Raw genomic sequence first — 19,882 nt, 5'->3', positions numbered from 1 at the left:
TTAAACGTAGACAGGTGTTACTGCAGACAGTAACCTCTACTAAAATAAAATAACATAACAGCAGGAGTTTGAGAAAGAATAGAGTTTTTAAGATAATTTTTACATGAACCCTTTGGTAGTAGATGTTATGACAAATGAGCAGAGGAAACATATTTGCAGCACTTCCTCTTCTCATACAATGAGAATAATATACAATACCCTTTCAACTAACTTCCCACAGAGATTCTTATATCCAGCTGCTCTCAGCACTAGTTTTTCTACATGGTTTTACATCTTTTATGAACATCGTCGAGGATTCTACATTATGCAGAGGTAGGTCTTTATCTTTATGTCTTTAGCTGGAGGATTTGGACGCTAGCAACAGAAGTAAACTAATATCTAACTATAGTTTAGCTCTTTTACTTTTAATCCTAAAAACACGATACCTATAAACTCAAAGACTTGAATCAGAATGTAATCAAACTCTAAGAAATCTTAACACCTGTCCAGGTGACTTTGACTCAAGCCAAAAGCTTCTCTGGTGAAATCAAAGCTCTCACAGATTCCCAAAAAGTTTTTTTGTCTTAGTCAACCTAGTATTTGCTTAACCAGCAGCAAAAGACCAGAACAACCACTAGAATATGAAAAACGTAAAGTAAAAACATTCTTAACTTGATTTTATTTGGTCCATATACCAACTCCATCACAACCCACCCATTTTTGTCTCTGACAAAAAAACTCGTTCTCTTCCAGTCGGTGATTAGTAGCTTTGACATAATGGTGTTTTATATTACTTAATTCTACATACAGTAATGGTGAAACCAATGGAACCACCAGCTATACTTCTGGCAGGCAGCTTGTATGCTTTACACATCACATCTATCTGTCCCTAGTTTACTTTGCTTGTTATATTATTGTGGTTTGAGCCAAAAATCATCCCTAAAAACAGGCTATGCTGCAGAGAGAGCATTAAAGCTCCCTTCTAAGGACTTACCAACGTCAGCCTAATACCCATCTGGGATTTTGTTAATATTCTTAGTATATTCTACATCTGTAGAACCTCTTATATTTCGATTTCATCAGCTAAATTATAACAGCCCTCTTCTGCACATAACAGATTATTTAAATCCTTTGAGCAATTCCAGGAAAACCAACCTTTTGTTTAACCAGAAGCTTCCTCTGGAACTAGTTGCTTCCCCTAAGTTGCTCTACTGGGACCAATGACCAGGTATTACCCAATGTGAATTAACTGTTAAATGATGTTTTACATGCTCTGTGTAAATAGTTTGCATTCTTATCCCTCTATTACCAGCTCCTTTTTATGGTCAAATGACTGACTTCTATAATCTAGAACGCTTCATCCTTGTTCAGTAGTAACAGTAATATTTTGCTAATATTTAGTTTTTGTTGAAGCTCGTATTTAGTCAGAGATGCAAACATGGTTTCTCCAGAGACCCAAAAGCTCAGGTGGGAGATTTTTTTTCACATAACAACTATAAATCATATTCTTTATAGGACTATTAATAATTTTGCAGTGTAGAGTGGAAGAGGAAGTGACTAATGTAACAGAAAAGACAAGAGTTCACTGGGAAAAACCAGACCAGTCTTAAAGGTACCGAGGACGATCTTTTAGTTCTGGGTGGATCATCTCAATAAGTCATCCTCCTAATTGTCAATCATTAATATATAATATAATCAAATATATTAAGAGAGCTGCATGAACTGAAATTTCTATTTAATTATGTTTAATTAAAATTTTATGTCCTGTTAGATCAATATACATTCGGAATTTAGGAAATTTACATATTTCTGACTTAATTTAATTTAAAATAACTGTTTTCTATAAAATCTGAATTAGAACTCAAGAAAAACAGATAAATCCAGCTTTAAAAATTGGAGTATTTTTAAAATTTGTTTAAAAAAAAAAACATTTAGTAGATGAAAACCGGGATCCTATCTCAGTACGAATGAAGCTATCACCTTATTGTTTTAAAATAATTAGTAAAACAGAATTTGTAAAGAAAAAAATGAAATAGATCCAAAGGAGCTATCGGTAACCATTTCTGTTCCAGCAAAGATCATCATTAGAATTTCTTTTAAGTATTATGTCTTCAGTACAGGGGCCATAACAGGGACACTGGCCCCCGTTGGCCCCTGTCTAGAACCACTTATGCGAACAAAGATAAAACAGGCACCAGGAGGAGGTGAAATTACGTGACCAACAGGGAGCAAAAAGTAGTGATCGTCCGTCCGAAGGGTCAGTTCGCTATAAAGTCCACTCTATCGTCCCCGCCGTATGCGGACGCAGTACGCTTCTGTGAGCTGTGAGAACCGCACACTTTAAACAGGGCGTGCACGATGATAAATGGGTTACTGAATGCTTTTGCACATGCTTTTTTTTTTTTTTTATCTTCCACAATACCTTTAAAATTATGGAGGATAAAAAGTGCCAAAATTAAATAAATAAATACAGCATTAAATAAATAATTAAATGTGTCAACAATTAATTAAATGTGGAATTAAATAAATAAATGTGTCATTCATTAATTAAAACCACGTCACCATGTTCTTCTCTCCTAAAAAACAGAACAGAAAAGAGGATGGCCCGATGAGAGGAGGCATCTCTTCTGATCGCCTGTCAGCAGTTCCCTCTCAGCTTAGTGCTTTTTTAAGGTTCACATTCAGTTCTCAAAAATTAAATGTTGAACATGGGTCAATACTCATTAAAACCTTAAAGTAATCAAAAAGTAATCAAAAGTAATGAGTTACATTACTTTTTAAAAGTAATCGAAAAAGTTACACTACAATTACATTTTAAACAAGGTAACTTGTAACTGTAACTGATTACTATTTTAAAGTAACTTACCCAACACTGTATGTAGCATTCTTCTCTGAAGACAAAGCATGTCAAAATAATTTCCATATCAGGCCACTTCAGCATCTTTAAGACTTAAAAAAGCCAGGTTTCAGCTGTATAAATTACACTTTGATTTTATAATTTCCTTTACAAAGAGCAAATTACTTTACTACTATAGATTTACTTCCACTCTTTTACCAGATTTGGCCAATTTGTAACCTCTGGAAAAACACAAGCCTCCACCTTATAATATGATCGGCCGTCTTTGGCTATTAAAAGGGTCCGATAAAATGACTGGATGGGTTGGATTCAGATAGTTGGGGTTGATTTTGAAATGATCTACTCCCTTCTTTATATTTGATAACACTGAACATACACTCACCGGCCACTTTATTAGGTACCCCATGCTAGTAACGGGTTGGACCCCCTTTTGCCTTCAGAACTGCCTCAATTCTTGGTGGCATAGATTCAACAAGGTGCTGGAAGCATTCCTCAGGGAGTTTGGTCCATATTGACATGATGGCATCACACAGTTGCCGCAGATTTGTCGGCTGCACATCCATGATGCGAATCTCCCGTTCCACCACATCCCAAAGATGCTCTATTGGATTGAGATCTGGTGACTGTGGAGGCCATTTGAGTACAGTGAACTCATTGTCATGTTCAAGAAACCAGTCTGAGATGATTCCAGCTTTATGACATGGCGCATTATCCTGCTGAAAGTAGCCATCAGAAGTTGGGTACATTGTGGTCATAAAGGGATGGACATGGTCAGCAACAATACTCAGGCAGGCTGTGGCGTTGCAACGATGCTCAATTGGTACCAAGGGGCCCAAAGAGTGCCAAGAAAATATTATCACTAATATAAAGTGCCATAATTAGATAAATAAATACAGCGATAAACAATTAATTAAATAAATAAGGAATTGAATATATAAATGTGTCATTAATTTAATAAAATACGTCTTCATTTTATTAAAAAAATATATATAATTATTTCAGTGTGCATTTAATTATTTCATGGTCCTGTGTCGCAGTGCATCGAAACCATTAAAAGAATCTGTCAAACTCACCCATCAAAGTTAGGGGGCGGGGCTAACGCCAATCAAGTCTCTGTAATCGATTTGCTCCGCCTTAATGTGCAGGGTGACCAATCAGGTGTTAGATAACCGCCCCCTAACTTTGATGGGTGAGTTTGACAGATTCTTTTAATGGTTTCGATGCACTGCGACACAGGACCATGAAATAATTAAATGCACACTGAAATAATTATATATATTTTTTTAATAAAATGAAGACGTATTTTATTAAATTAATGACACATTTATATATTCAATTCCTTATTTATTTAATTAATTGTTTATCGCTGTATTTATTTATCTAATTATGGCACTTTATATTAGGGACGTGGTTTTAATTAATTAATGACACATTTATTTATTTATTTAATTCTGTATTTATTTATTTAATTTTGGCATTTTTTATCCTCCATATAAATCAGTGTATGATAGCCAATGTTTAGAAATCAGGTCAGAATAAATGCAAAAAAAAGAGAAAACCTGAGGCCCAGTGTTCATTCGGTTCTAAGTTAGACAAATATGGGTTAGATATTAGTTAAATCTTCTCTGATAATGCTTAGTAAAAATTTAATGATTGCAGGATAAGTATAATATATTAACACTCTAATTAATTTTTCCATTTACTCTCCTGCTTCCGACTGAATTTATCTTCTGAGTTTTCTTTATTGCTACTATGTAAATACACACATATATTTACAATATAATTGAAACGCTTTATTTTCTCTTTATGTTAGGAGTCTTTCTCCATATTTAACATTTATGACCCAAAGGGGAAATTCAAACCCTTATCCATCTGAGGATTAAGTTTCAAATACTTTTGAAACTAAGAGATTTTGTTTGAGGTCTAATCAAAGTTTTTGGAAAAATCCAGATTTGTTTTTATGGCTCTGTGGGGGGGGGGGGAATGCTGGGATCTGTTTTTTTTTTTTTTTTTGTGTGAAACCCAGGCTTTTGTGACACCAACTATTTTCAATTTACAGGTGGAAGCATTGGGCGTCTTTGTTGGGATTATTCTGTTTTCTATTTCATCCCACTAAAAATATGGGAGCCTGTAAAGGTCCAATAAAACCTGCAAAATGCTCCAAAAACCCAAGAATCTGTGAAAAGTTACCTGGTAAGATGCATTATATAAATAATAAACATAATGTAGAACTGCTTTCCAGAAATGGCATCATTTTAATGCTTCATTATTTAGTAAAACATTAATTAATTTACCCCACAGGACCTGAAAAGGCTGAAAGGTGTTTTGAACGTTTAAGTGAATTTCTGAAGAAAAACCCGCATTGTGACAAACTCCAGTAAACATTTCATTCTCTAGCAGATCATTTACATTTCATCTCTTTTGCACCAGAATTGTTGTGAAATAAATATTTTTCTCTCCACAAGAGCAATTAGACAGATGGAGGAAGTTTTGGAGGAAACAGAAGTAACCGAAACAAGATGGATCCATTCAAACTGTTCTGTAGCTGTGCTATATAAGCCAGCAGGCTCTGGCTGCAAGGGGCTAGAGATGGACGTCAGTGACTCTGAGGTGGGAGACATGCTGGTAATTCTTCATCGGGGGAGGGTCCTGCGTCTGTCTGATTTTGGAGAATTATCAGCTTTCAGATAAAACGATATCTGGAGTGCCAGGGTGATGTTTAAAACCTGCGAGCATCAGTGAAAGTTTTAAGTTGGAGTGAATTTTGTTCCATCATCGTTCTAAGCAAAGAAAAAAAAATTGTAAATGGTCATTTTAAATTAAAATACATGTTTTTCAAATAGAAATCTGAAGAAAATGCAATTCGGATATAAAAATTTGAAAAACTTCTTCACAACTTTTTTTTCTTTTTTTAACTTAATTTGATTTTTTTTTAATAAATCCTTTCTTTCTTTCTTTCTTAACATAACATAATACAAGTCAGCTCTAATTGCATTTATTTCTGAAAAATATATTGTATTTTCTTAAATGATTCAGGTGCTCATCCTCTGATACCATGTTAGCTTAACTTTTCCATAAATATACGGTGATCCATAAAATCAAAAGCTTTTTTTTAAGCTGCACAAAGAAATTTACAGAGCAACTTTTACAAGCTAATGTGTTGAATCTTTAATTGTGAAGTTTTGCTCCTAATTTTAACCATTAAATATGCATAACTATCTCCATATTCTGTATAGATGCTGGGAGCTGCAGATAAGGATGTTCCCAGAAGAAAAGCGAGATTTCAGCTGCCAGAAGAAGTCAAACTCGGACCTGATAATATAGTTGCATTCATGATGATTCAGCTTCCAGATGAGGTCAGAGAGAAAACACACGTTTTACTAAACCTAATAGAACAAAGACTATTGGAAGTTATGCAGGTTGTTTTTTAGAGTACATACATTTCAGAATTGCTTATGTTTATACAGTTGATGTTGAAAGTTTACATTTAAATTAAACTCAATGTATTTCTATAGCCAGAGTTCTGACTTTTTTCTCAGAATTCTGACTTTAATCTCAGAATTCTGACTGAATTCTGACAATAAAAAAAAGTCAGAATTCTGACCTTTTTCCCATGTTAAACTGAAATAAAATTTAAAAATCAGTTAACTTTTTTTTTTTTTTCAGTGGCCCTAATCCTCTTCCGTAGTGAACCCTCGCTATAACGCGGTTCACTTTTCACGGTCTCGCTGCTTCACGGATTTGCATCATGCATTGTTAAACTTTATTGTCGAACATATTAATGGTGGCATGTCGGTTTATAAGGATCTTTTGGCCCAGAAGAAAAAAAGAGCGACAACAACTACCGATAACTATGTTCTTCTCTCCTAAAAAACAGAACAGAAAAGAGGATGGCCCGATGAGAGGAGGCATCTCTTCTGATCGCCTGTCAGCAGTTCCCTCTCAGCTTAGTGCTTTTTTAAGGTTCACATTCAGTTCTCAAAAATTAAATGTTGAACATGGGTCAATACTCATTAAAACCTTAAAGTAATCAAAAAGTAATCAAAAGTAATGAGTTACATTACTTTTTAAAAGTAATCGAAAAAGTTACACTACAATTACATTTTAAACAAGGTAACTTGTAACTGTAACTGATTACTATTTTAAAGTAACTTACCCAACACTGTATGTAGCATTCTTCTCTGAAGACAAAGCATGTCAAAATAATTTCCATATCAGGCCACTTCAGCATCTTTAAGACTTAAAAAAGCCAGGTTTCAGCTGTATAAATTACACTTTGATTTTATAATTTCCTTTACAAAGAGCAAATTACTTTACTACTATAGATTTACTTCCACTCTTTTACCAGATTTGGCCAATTTGTAACCTCTGGAAAAACACAAGCCTCCACCTTATAATATGATCGGCCGTCTTTGGCTATTAAAAGGGTCCGATAAAATGACTGGATGGGTTGGATTCAGATAGTTGGGGTTGATTTTGAAATGATCTACTCCCTTCTTTATATTTGATAACACTGAACATACACTCACCGGCCACTTTATTAGGTACCCCATGCTAGTAATGGGTTGGACCCCCTTTTGCCTTCAGAACTGCCTCAATTCTTGGTGGCATAGATTCAACAAGGTGCTGGAAGCATTCCTCAGGGAGTTTGGTCCATATTGACATGATGGCATCACACAGTTGCCGCAGATTTGTCGGCTGCACATCCATGATGCGAATCTCCCGTTCCACCACATCCCAAAGATGCTCTATTGGATTGAGATCTGGTGACTGTGGAGGCCATTTGAGTACAGTGAACTCATTGTCATGTTCAAGAAACCAGTCTGAGATGATTCCAGCTTTATGACATGGCGCATTATCCTGCTGAAAGTAGCCATCAGAAGTTGGGTACATTGTGGTCATAAAGGGATGGACATGATCAGCAACAATACTCAGGTAGGCTGTGGCGTTGCAACGATGCTCAATTGGTACCAAGGGGCCCAAAGAGTGCCAAGAAAATATTCCCCACACCATGACACCACCACCACCAGCCTGAACCGTTGATACAAGGCAGGATGGATCCATGCTTTCATGTTGTAGACGCCAAATTCTGACCCTACCATCCGAATGTCGCAGCAGAAATCGAGACTCATCAGACCAGGCAACGTTTTTTCAATCTTCTATTGTCCAATTTCCATGAGCTTGTGCAAATTGTAGCCTCAGTTTCCTGTTCTTAGCTGAAAGGAGTGGCACCCGGTGTGGTCTTCTGCTGCTGTAGCCCATCTGCCTCAAAGTTCGACGTACTGTGCGTTCAGAGATGCTCTTCTGCCCACCTTGGTTGTAACGGGTGGTTATTTGAGTCACTGTTGCCCTTCTATCAGCTCCAACCAGTCTGGCCATTCTCCTCTGACCTCTGGCATCAACAAGGCATTTCCGCCCACAGAACTGCCGCTCACTGGATGTTTTTTCTTTTTCGGACCATTCTCTGTAAACCCTAGAGATGGTTGTGCGTGAAAATCCCAGTAGATCAGCAGTTTCTGAAATACTCAGACCAGCCCTTCTGGCACCAACAATCATGCCACGTTCAAAGTCACTCAAATCACCTTTCTTCCCCATACTGATGCTCGCTTTGAACTGCAGGAGATTGTCTTGACCAAGTCTACATGCCTAAATGCACTGAGTTGCTGCCATGTGATTGGCTGCTTAGAAATTAAGTGTTAACGAGCAGTTGGACAGGTGTACCTAATAAAGTGGCCGGTGAGTGTATATTCTACACCCTTTAAATGTATAACGTAGTTTGTTTTGTATTGCAGGTTGTTTGGGAAGGTTTGGAGAATCTCTATGATCACAGGTTAATTGCCCTGAGTGTCCGAGGAACGGAAGTTTCAGGACTTAAGGAACCAATCAAGATCACACTCAGCATTACTACAAGTATAAAAGTAAACAGATTTTCTCTTTATTGAGTTTTAACTACTTTAAACTTTTATTTGAACTATATAACACTAAAACTTGACTAAAAGTGTTTCAAGGATAAGAGAAAATCTAAAACAGGACTGTGCATCACAGGAACATCTGGAACCCATGTGTGTGTATTTAAATACTTCAACTAATGGTGAGTATAAAACAGCTGCTGGCTTTGATATTTATCAATCAGAAGGTCTCATTATGAGCCAGAGTCCTGCATGGGTCGGATTTTTCAAAACTGTATCCACCTGCAGCCTTAGAGTTCAGTACTGAGACCCGTTACCTGGGAACCCGACCCGGTGCAGGACTCTTTATGAGCTGCTGTTGCCTGAAAAGGAAAACATCACAAACCTTACTGGTGGTTATAAATGTTCGATTTTCATATCTTTGATTTACTAGATACGACCCCAGAGAAATGTGACGACACCACATCTAATCAGACCCACATCACCTGCTTCTCCAATCATCTCACCTACTTCGGAGTCCTTCTGGTATGACTGGCTTATTTTTTCTTTATCATGATTAAAATATTAAAAAAAGTAGAATTCTTTACATTTCCTCACCTTTAACAGTTAACTAGCCTGGCGTAGTCCGACTCAATTCTAGTCAGAATGAGTCTGATGCTGCTCCATAAGAGCAACGGAGTGCGTGACGTATGTTAAGCGACGCATAGTTGTTGTCAACAAAAATCAAAGCGTGCAGTTGCACGCCTGGAATAAGAAGATGAGCCTTGATCGAGTTTCTCTGTTCCTCTTTTAAAATTAATTTGCTGTCGATATCTTCTAGAACAGACCTAATAGCAGAATCTACTCACCTCAACTCTCCGGCGGCAGCCATTGTTGTTGTCACCCAAGCGCGCTTTGGTCACGTAGTTGATAACGTTACTGTTGGTCATCTGTCCATCATCGTATAAAGCCCGCCCTGACAATTAGATTGGCCCGCCAGATATTGTGCGAGGATACTCACGCTACTATTGAGCAATGCCAGACCGAACTTCCCGAACTACCTCAAACGTTGTGGGTGGGACTAAGTTCGGAATGGCACCCAGGCTAACAGTTGCTGACATGCTGGAGTGTGATTGATTGAGTGTGTGGACAGGTGTCTTTTATACAGGTAACCAGTTCAAACAGGTGCAGTTAATACAGGTAATGAGTGGAGAACAGGAGGGCTTCTTAAAGAAGAACTAACATGTCTGTGAGAGCCAAAATTCTACTTATTTCACACAATAAAATGGAAATGAATTATTTAAAAATCATACATTGTATTTTTCTGGATTTTTGTTTTAGATTCCATCACTCACAGTTGAAGAGTAGGCCTACCTATGATAACAATTACAGTCTTCTACAAGCTTTGCAAGTGGGAAACCTGAAAAATCAACAGTGTATCAAATACTTGTTCTCCCGACTTTATATGCAATTTTTTTTTCAATAAAATCTCTATATTTTTTTATTCTGAACCGATCTAGATATTCTTTTTTAATTAATGGTTTGGATGAAAATGTTTCATTTATGACCTTTAAGACAATATCAAAAGATATGAAACAATAGCAACAAAAAAAACATTGATGTCATTAATTTTTGTCTCTAAAACAACTTAGTTTCAACATAAAAAACTTGCTAAAGGTCCGCTGTCAGTGCGGTCAGCGAGGCCAGCAACGACCCTAACCACTCCTTTTTCAGAGGCATGGGCCAGTATCGGGTTTTTCAGGCCAACAAAACCTAAACGACACCCGATTAGTAAGAGTTCAGGCTCTGACTGGGAACCATTTCCAGCCCTGGCATTTTTCCATCTACATCGTTCCACTGATCCAGGAGTTTTTAGTTTTATTTCAAAAGCAGCAGATCAAAATAAACCCTCGATACAGATCAATGTAAGACTGTTTTCTCTAAAGGTGTCTGCAGAAATCTCAGCTAAAGACGAGGAGATCCTATTCTACATGACCTACATCGGCTGCAGTATCTCTCTCTTAGCTCTGCTCATCACTGTCGTCCTCTGCATCATAAAAAGGTACCGCGTTCATCAAAGGTCATGCAGGTTCAACCTTCTATCCTCTCTTTCTGTCATTCTTCTCTGTTTGACTTGTTACAGATTTGGTTTATATTTACATCCACTCCTCCATTTTGTAACCTTTTTTTAGAGATGCACGATATTGGGATTTTGGCCGATATCCGATATTTTAAAACTCATGCAGCCGATAACCGATATCGATACCGATGTTAAAGCTGGACAAAAATAAGTAGTCATTGAAAATAGCAGTTTTGTTATCCATTTCTGACACTTTGAAAAATAATATACTCAAATATATTTTCATTTGCTGATATCAAACAGATTTTTAAAAACGCGGTATCGATCTATTTTACTTTCAAAATCTGGTGAAATTTCATCGTTCTGTTACAAACTCTCGTGATATTTTGCAAATTCTTGTGATATTTTGTTAGTAAAATAGATCGATACCGCGTCAATATATCAACATATAAAAATATGGCAAAATTTCGTGAATTTTCGGGGGATTTCGTAGCATAACGATGACATATAGCAATATTTCATTAGTAAAAGAGATTGATATGGTGTTTTTAAATGGCAATATATCAGCATATGAAGATATTGGGATATTTTAAGGTATCAATATTTTTTCCCTCGTCTTTAGAAGTTTTTAAGTCTGTAAAAAAGAAGTTTTTGAGGAAGAAGAAGAAGTAGTATTTTTATTTTTGTTTTTAGACTTTAGAAACTCAGAAGCTGATCAAATATCGGGTTAAATATCGGTGGGGTGGCCGATGTCCCATATTCAGTTTTAAGGCCGATACCGATAGGGGGCCGATTATATCGTGCATCCCTAGAAATTTTGCTTTCTGGCTTCTAGGAAACTCCGAGGGGATGATTCCAAGAAGATCCACATCAGCCTGGCGGTCGCTCTAATCCTCCTAAACGTTCACTTCCTCCCCAGCCAGGCAGTGGCAGCAATGCCCTCTAGTGAGCTTTGTCTCTATGTGGCTCTTCTGCTTCATTATTCCTTGTTGGCCTCTTTTACCTGGATGGCCTTGGAGGGCTTCCACCTCTATCTTCTCCTGGTTAAAGTCTTTAACATCTATGTGAGGAGATACCTGCTGAAGCTCAGCGTGGTGGGATGGGGTGAGTGCCATCATCATCATCATCATCATCGTAATTAAAAGTCGGGAGATCAAATGTCTGCACCTTTAAGTGAAGCAACTGATATGTTTCAGGTCTTCCAGCTGTCGTTGTGTCAGTGGTTGTGATGGTTGATAAAAGCATGTATGGTCGAACCCCACTGATCGCATCTAGACCCAATGAAACCACAATGTAAGAAAGAAGACTGAAGCTCTTCAGTTAACATGCTGATGAAGTATTATTATCTCCCTTTTATCTCTTTATTTTTTATATTTTCTCCTTTTCTCTGTTTTTTCCTTTCATGTTCTACTTACATTGCAGTGTCCATATAATCTATAATACTCCCTGCATAATTATAATAAAGCTATTTATATGCATAAATCAAGCGGAACACTATGGCAATAGCCGTACTGCTCCACTGGTGAAAGTAAAATCTGTTGGGCTCTTTTTGGCATCAAGACTAGGGCTGTAACTAACGGTTATTTTAAAAATCGAAGAATCGGCCGATTATTTTTTCGATTAATCGATGAATCGGACAAAAAATATTTTTTTATATTAACCTCTTTATTCCAAAATAAACATTTTATTCAGAACAAACAAGCACACAAGTACAGGTTGCTCATTAACTGTCCTGGTGCAATATGAAAAATAAATGTTTGTGCTAAAACTACGCAACCTTACATGAGAAATGTGGCTGTACATCCACAAAATATAGGCTACTTTGTTTCATAAAGCGCAAAAAAAGACATTTTTGTTTTTAAAAACCCCTAAGGGGTTCAAACAATAGGCCCCCCCATTTCAACAAATGAGGTTTTTTAGACTAGAAGAGTTCTGCCTTTTAAGACAGGAAAGTATAGCAGTTAAAGTTGCTACTTGAGAAAATACTGAACCATAGAGATAAAAATAGCCCTGTGATTCAAATTATAAATTGTATTTGGAATAAAAATGAGAGAACTAGGGGTGCTAAAAAACACATCCTCCAAAGACAGATATTTACATGGGAATGTGGCAGATAATTAATTGACATATTACTGATCTTGCTGGATTTTATTCTGCTTTACTTCCATAAATTGCAGGATCTTCTTTACTTTATCTTTGCCAGAAGATTTAAACTTTAAAAGCCTTGCCCTCATAATTTGCAAGTTAATTTATTTATAAAGGCTATTTTAATTATTGTGATCAATTTGCGCCGTCAATCCCGGCGCATGCGCGCTTCATTTGCAGTCTGGACGCTGAGGGTAAACATCCTGCGGCTCTGACTGCAGCGCTGAGAGGGACTCCTGCGGGAGAACGGGGTTGGGATGGGGGAGGCGCCCCACGGCAGAGTAGGAACGATGCATGCTTTCACGTAAGAGTCTCCAAAAGCCGCCAGTGACACCGTAAAAAGTCGCCAGATTTGTCGCTAGTCGCTTTTTTTAAAAAATAGTCACTGGAGGGGTCTGAAAAGTCGCTAAATATAGCGACAAAGTCGCTGAGTTGGCAACACTGCACCTGCGGCGCTGCCTCGCTCTGCCGTATTTTTTCTTCCCCCGTTTCAGTCAAGTGGCAGCGATGATGGCGGCAGCGGATGACGCATTAATTGTGCGACACAACTAATGGATGATGAAATTCGTTGCCAACGCTTTTAAAAGTCGATTTTAATCGATTTTATCGATTCGTTGTTGCAGCCCTAATCAAGACAATTATTCCAATTGCCACATTGCCAGACAGGAAATTGTTATAAAATTAATTTAAAAAAAAAAAGTATTTTTCACACACATTTGAGTAGGGGTGGGTATTTGCAAAGAAGTCACGATTTGATTCGAATCGCGATTCACATGCCACGATGCAAATTCTATCACGATGCATCATGATAGTTGAAATATTGCGATGCATCGCGATGCGTTGCGATATTTTAACTGAACACTGTAAGAAAAAGATCCAGCCCTTACCAGTGGCTGACTGGCTGAGTGTGATCTGGATCGTGTCTTCAATTGATAAATAACTGAAAGCAACTGAATTCATACATAGCTGTATTTATTGAAACGACTTTTGGAGGTGTTGCCATGGAAACAAATACTGGACAGAAATATTACTATTACTGGCGTGGACACACTGACAAAAAGATCTTAGGAATAATCAAACTTAAAATAACAAAATAAGGATAATCAGTGCCGTTTACATGGCCTCAGTGGTCCTTTAAACCAATGAAATAAAAACATTCAAATGTACATTTCCCCTTTTGCAAATTACCTTCCTTGTTTTTAAAGCCTAAATGCATCCAAGCATCTGACTTGAAATGTGATGCGGGGCGAATTTTCTCAGTGTCCTCCATGTTTTGTTTACGAATGACTCGTCACAGTATCACAGAAATGCTTGTGACACAAGGCAGCGAGCGTCAACTCATCCGCAGCGACATCTGCTGGACTGGAAGTTGTATTACACTTGATTTGGCTGATGTGCGCCAACCATTCATGTATTTTATTTGTTCTTTTTTTAAATTAAGAATGGATACTTGGCGTCAAGAATCGATGCAGTAGATCACAAAAATTAGAATTGCGATGCATCGTCATGGCGATTATTTTGCACACCCCTACCTTTGAGTGTACTTCTGTGCTTGAACATAGTGTGCAAAACTATACACTGTGTTTAAATCTGTAAATTTGCTTTCATAATTGACATTTTCTTCTTTTCGCTTGCACCTTTTTTGGACGTGACGAAGCATTAAATGTCCGTTATTAGCAGTTATCAGTCCCATAGATTCCCTTTAGACTGCGCTTCCTCTAACTTCCAGTAGGTTTCTGATGGCTGATAATACGCAGCTTAGTATTGATAACGGCCGCTTCAGCCACATCTAAAACCCTAAAATTATTTACTATTTTATCTAGTTTATCTGTAGCCTACCTTCTTCACAAAGATTTAATGTGGTGTTTAAACAACTCAGCCATTCTATGGGACTGATAACCACTAATAACGATCGTTTAATGGGATGATAACATCCGGCCGTCACTTGATAAACATCCTTAGTGGTGTTATATGGAGAATACGCCATAAACGGACGTTAAGTTTCTGTCTGTGTTTCCTCTCTGTTTAGATGTTATATAACCAATAACACTGCAAAGACGGTGACCACAGTGGGATTGCTCAGCTTGGTGTTCATCTTTAATCTGATCATGTTTGGAGTTACAGTCAAATGGTTCATGAGGTCCCGCTTTAACAAAGAGGTAATTATGGCCTAACAATAGTGCACGATACTGTCAACCTTTTGTTTTTCTATGAATGCACAAAAGATGCACCTATAACTGTAATCAGTAGTCGAGTTGTATTTTTTAAGAAGCATACATAGCCTAATTAAAATAGTAAATGAACCTAAAGCATTATGCACGGTCTGGTAGTTCCATGTCCGGTACGTCGGTCATTAACCTTGATGAAGGAACCTTCCAGTAGAACTGCAGTCAGTCTCTGGACTGGCTGCATGGTTAGGGACTAATTTCCCACTGGGACACTTCTTTGAGTTCACCTTGGAAAAACTTTTGGCAATGAATGTATTGAGATTAGAATTATAAGGTTTTGGAACAAAACCTCACAAAATGTCAAGTAATTTTTTATTTAAATTCAATTCATTAAAACAGATGAAATAATTTTCTAAATCTGAAAAAAAAACTGCCAACAAATTGAAATACATTAGAATTAGCCTGAAAATTAAATAAGCCTATATAGAATCTCATAATTTTACTCACCTTTGAAATATTCATTTAGAGTATTTATTTTATAAAATAGACTGTTTATCAGAAAATCAGTATTGCTTCTATTTGCTAATTTAAGGTAAGCGAGGATAGATGCTGGCAATGAATGAGTTAACACTATCCTATCAGGCACAACAGGCACTCTGCAAGTCACAGAGGGACCTTGCAGTCAGATATCAACATTCATTTATGCCAGATTCTGAATGTTCAGTAGTGCCTGTTCACTCTAGACTAATTCTTGGTTGTTATGACAACTTTAAAGACAGAAAAATGTTTGCGCTTCAAACTAGTTTACCTAGTTGTGCGGCTATCGCTGCGACTAGAGATTAGAACTTCGGAAAAGACTTATAATAGGTAATGTGTTGTGACTCTGGACTTACCTGAAGCAGAGTTGGTTTTTTAAAAATGAAGTCCCTCAAATCTTGTCTTCTTTGCTGCTTGGCCGTGATGCTGTTCAGAACAGCACCACCTGCCTCGCTGGCTGCGCCACTGAGGTCAGTGAAATGGCCTGTGCCACTTTAATCTGGTCAGGCTACTCATAAGCGCACATGTTGAAAGGGCAATATTATTGCGATTACTGTTGATATATAATAGAAATGTACACATTCAGTGATGTCACAGGGGATGGTATGGGGGGGGGTCATTTAAGAAGGGTGATGCCATCCCCCATCATCCACCGTCGACTCGAGTACTGACTGTAATACTCAACATTATCCTCCCCAATAACATTGGCTGTAATAGGCTTCCTCTGATGCATTTCTGCAGTCTGAAAGAAATAACTTTTAGCTTGAATAAAAAAGTGGTGCCAACAAACTCCCAAGCAATCCTCAAAGTGGAAACACATGCAAGAAAAGGCAGCTGGAAGAAAACATTTCTCTTTGCATAACTTGATGCAAGAGGTTTTATCCTGCCAACATACAAGTGGAAATCCAATGAGCTGCCATCAGATGGATGGATGGATGGATGGATGGATGGATGGATGGATGGATGGATGGATGGATGGATGGATGGATGGATGGATGGATGGATGGATGGATGGATGGATGGATGGATGGATGGATGGATGGATGGATGGATGGATGGATGGATGGATGGATGGATGGATGGATGGATGGATGGATGGATGGATGGATGGAGATGGATGATGGTTGAATGGATGGTGGATGGAGATGGATGGATGGATGATGGATGGAGATGGATGATGGTTGGATGGATGATGGATGGATGGATGGATGATGGATGGAGATGGACGATGGTTGGATGGATGATGGATGGATGATGGATGGAGATGGATGATGGTTGGATGGATGGATGATGGTTGGATGGATGGATGGATGATGGATGGATGGATGAATGATGGTTGGATGGATGGATGGATGATGGATGGATGGATGAATGAATGGATGATGGTTGTATGGATGGATGGATGGATGATGAATGGATGGATGGATGGATGGATGATGGTTGGATGATGGATGGATGGATGATGGTTGGATGGATGATGGATGAGTGGATGATGGGTGGATGATGGATGGATGGATGGATGATGGTTGGATGGATGGATGGATGAATGGATGGATGGATGGTGGTTGGATGGATGAATGGATGGATGGATGGATGGATGGATGGATGGATGAATGGATGGTGGTTGGATGGATGGATGGATGGATGGTGGTTGGATGGATGGATGGATGATGGTTGGATGGATGATGGATGGATGATGGTTGGATGGATGGATGGATGGATGGATGGATGGATGATGGGTGGATGGATGGATGGATGGATGATGGATGGCTGGATGGATGGATGCTGGATGGATGGATGATGGATGAATGGATGGTGGTTGGATGGATGGATGGTGGTTGGATGGATGGATGATGGATGGATGGATGATGGTTGGATGGATGGATGGATGATGGTTGGATGGATGCATGATGGATGGATGGGTGGTGGTTGGATGGATGGATGAATGGATGGTGGTTGGATGGATGGATGGTGGTTGGATGGATGGATGGATGAATGGATGGTGGTTGGATGGATGGATGGATGGATGGATGGATGATGGTTGGATGGATGGATAGGTGGATGGATGGATGGATGATGGTTGGATGGATGGATGGATGGATGGATGATGGTTGGATGGATGGATGGATGATGGATGGATGATGGTTGGATGGTTGGATGGATGATGGATGGATGGATGGCTGGATGGATGGATGGCTGGATGGATGGATGATGGGTGGATGGATGGATGATGGGTGGATGGATGGATGGATGATGGGTAGATGGATGGATGTTGGATGGATGATGGATGGTTGGATGATGGATGGATGATGGATGGATGGATGATGGATGGATGATGGATGGATGGATGAATGTATGGATGGATGGTGGTTGGATGAATGGATGGTGGTTGGATGGATGGATGGATGGATGGATGGTGGTTGGATGGATGGATTGATGGATGAATGGATGGTGGTTGGATGGATGGATCATGGATGGATGGATGGATGATGGTTGGATGGATTGATCATGGATGGATGGATGGATGATGGTTGGATGGATGGATGGATGATGGTTGGATGGATGGATGATGGATGGATGGATGGATGGTGGTTGGATGGATGGATGAATGTATGGATGGATGGTGGTTGGATGGATGAATGGATGATGGGTGGATGGATGGATGGATGGATGGATGGATGATGGGTGGATGGATGGATGATGGTTGGATGATGGATGGATGGATGGATGATGGATGGATGGTTGGATGGATGGATGATGGATGGATGGATGATGGATGGATGGATGGATGAATGTATGGATGGATGGTGGTTGGATGGATGGACGAATGGATGGTGGTTGGATGGATGGATGGTGGTTGGATGGATGGATGAATGGATGGTGGTTGGATGGATGGATGGATGGATGATGGTTGGATGGATGGATGGATGGATGGATGGTGGTTGGATGTATGGATGTATGGATGTATGGTGGTTGGATGGATGGATGGATGGTGGTGTGATGGATGGATGAATGTATGGATGGATGGTGGTTGGATGGATGGATGAATGTATGGATGGATGGTGGTTGGATGGATGGATGAATGGATGGTGGTTGGATGGATGGATGGTGGTTGGATGGATGGATGGATGAATGGATGGTGGTTGGATGGATGATGGATGGATGGATGGATGATGGTTGGTTGGATGGATGGTGGTTGGATGGATGGATGAATGTATGGATGGATGGTGGTTGGATGGATGGATGAATGGATGGTGGTTGGATGGATGGATGGATGAATGGATGGTGGTTGGATGGATGGATGGATGATGGTTGGATGGATGGATGATGGTTGGATGGATGGATGATGGATGGATGGTGGTTGGATGGATGGATGAATGGATGGTGGTTGGATGGATGGATGGGTGGATGGTGGTTGGATGGATGGATGGATGAATGGATGGTGGTTGGATGAATGGATGGTGGTTGGATGAATGGATGGTGGTTGGATGGATGGATGGATGGATGGTGGTTGGATGGATGAATGGATGGTGGTTGGATGGATGGATGATGGTTGGATGGATGGATGGATGGACGATGGTTGGATGGATGGATGGACGGACGATGGTTGGATGGATGGATGGATGATGGATGGATGGATGGATGATGGATGGATGGATGATGAATGATGGATGGATAAATGATGATGGATGAATGGATGGTTTGTTGGATGGATGGATGGATGGATGATGGTTGGATGGATGGTTGGATGGATGAATGGATGGATGGATGATGGTTGGATGGATGGTTGGATGGATGGATGGATGGTGGTTGGATGGATGGATGGATGGATGATGGTTGGATGGATGGATGGATGGATGGATGGTGGTTGGATGTATGGATGTATGGATGTATGGTGGTTGGATGGATGGATGGATGGTGGTGTGATGGATGGATGAATGTATGGATGGATGGTGGTTGGATGGATGAATGTATGGATGGATGGTGGTTGGATGGATGGATGAATGGATGGTGGTTGGATGGATGGATGGTGGTTGGATGGATGGATGGATGAATGGATGGTGGTTGGATGGATGATGGATGGATGGATGGATGATGGTTGGTTGGATGGATGGTGGTTGGATGGATGGATGAATGTATGGATGGATGGTGGTTGGATGGATGGATGAATGGATGGTGGTTGGATGGATGGATGGATGAATGGATGGTGGTTGGATGGATGGATGGA

The 19,882-nt window shown here is 39.2% G+C and overlaps 1 protein-coding gene across 1 annotated transcript; it reads left to right on the top strand.

Annotated features, from left to right (window-relative positions):
• Positions 1–229: 229 nt before the first annotated feature.
• Positions 230–15,108, top strand: LOC119785612 (adhesion G-protein coupled receptor G1-like; the record flags this gene model as incomplete). The annotated part of the gene is made up of 12 exons (XM_038288344.1): positions 230–312; positions 4,896–5,029; positions 5,138–5,213; positions 5,302–5,461; positions 6,073–6,192; positions 8,629–8,754; positions 8,882–8,927; positions 9,179–9,270; positions 10,671–10,786; positions 11,640–11,908; positions 12,001–12,097; positions 14,979–15,108. Coding segments are annotated over exons 1-12 (1,374 nt in total), but the record flags the coding sequence as incomplete, so codon positions are not given.
• Positions 15,109–19,882: the final 4,774 nt, after the last annotated feature.

Source organism: Cyprinodon tularosa, unplaced genomic scaffold, assembly GCF_016077235.1.
Source record: "Cyprinodon tularosa strain WSP-4 unplaced genomic scaffold, ASM1607723v1 ctg252, whole genome shotgun sequence".
Classification (NCBI taxonomy): Eukaryota; Metazoa; Chordata; class Actinopteri; order Cyprinodontiformes; family Cyprinodontidae; genus Cyprinodon; species Cyprinodon tularosa.
This window is presented reverse-complemented; position numbering and strand designations above follow the sequence as displayed.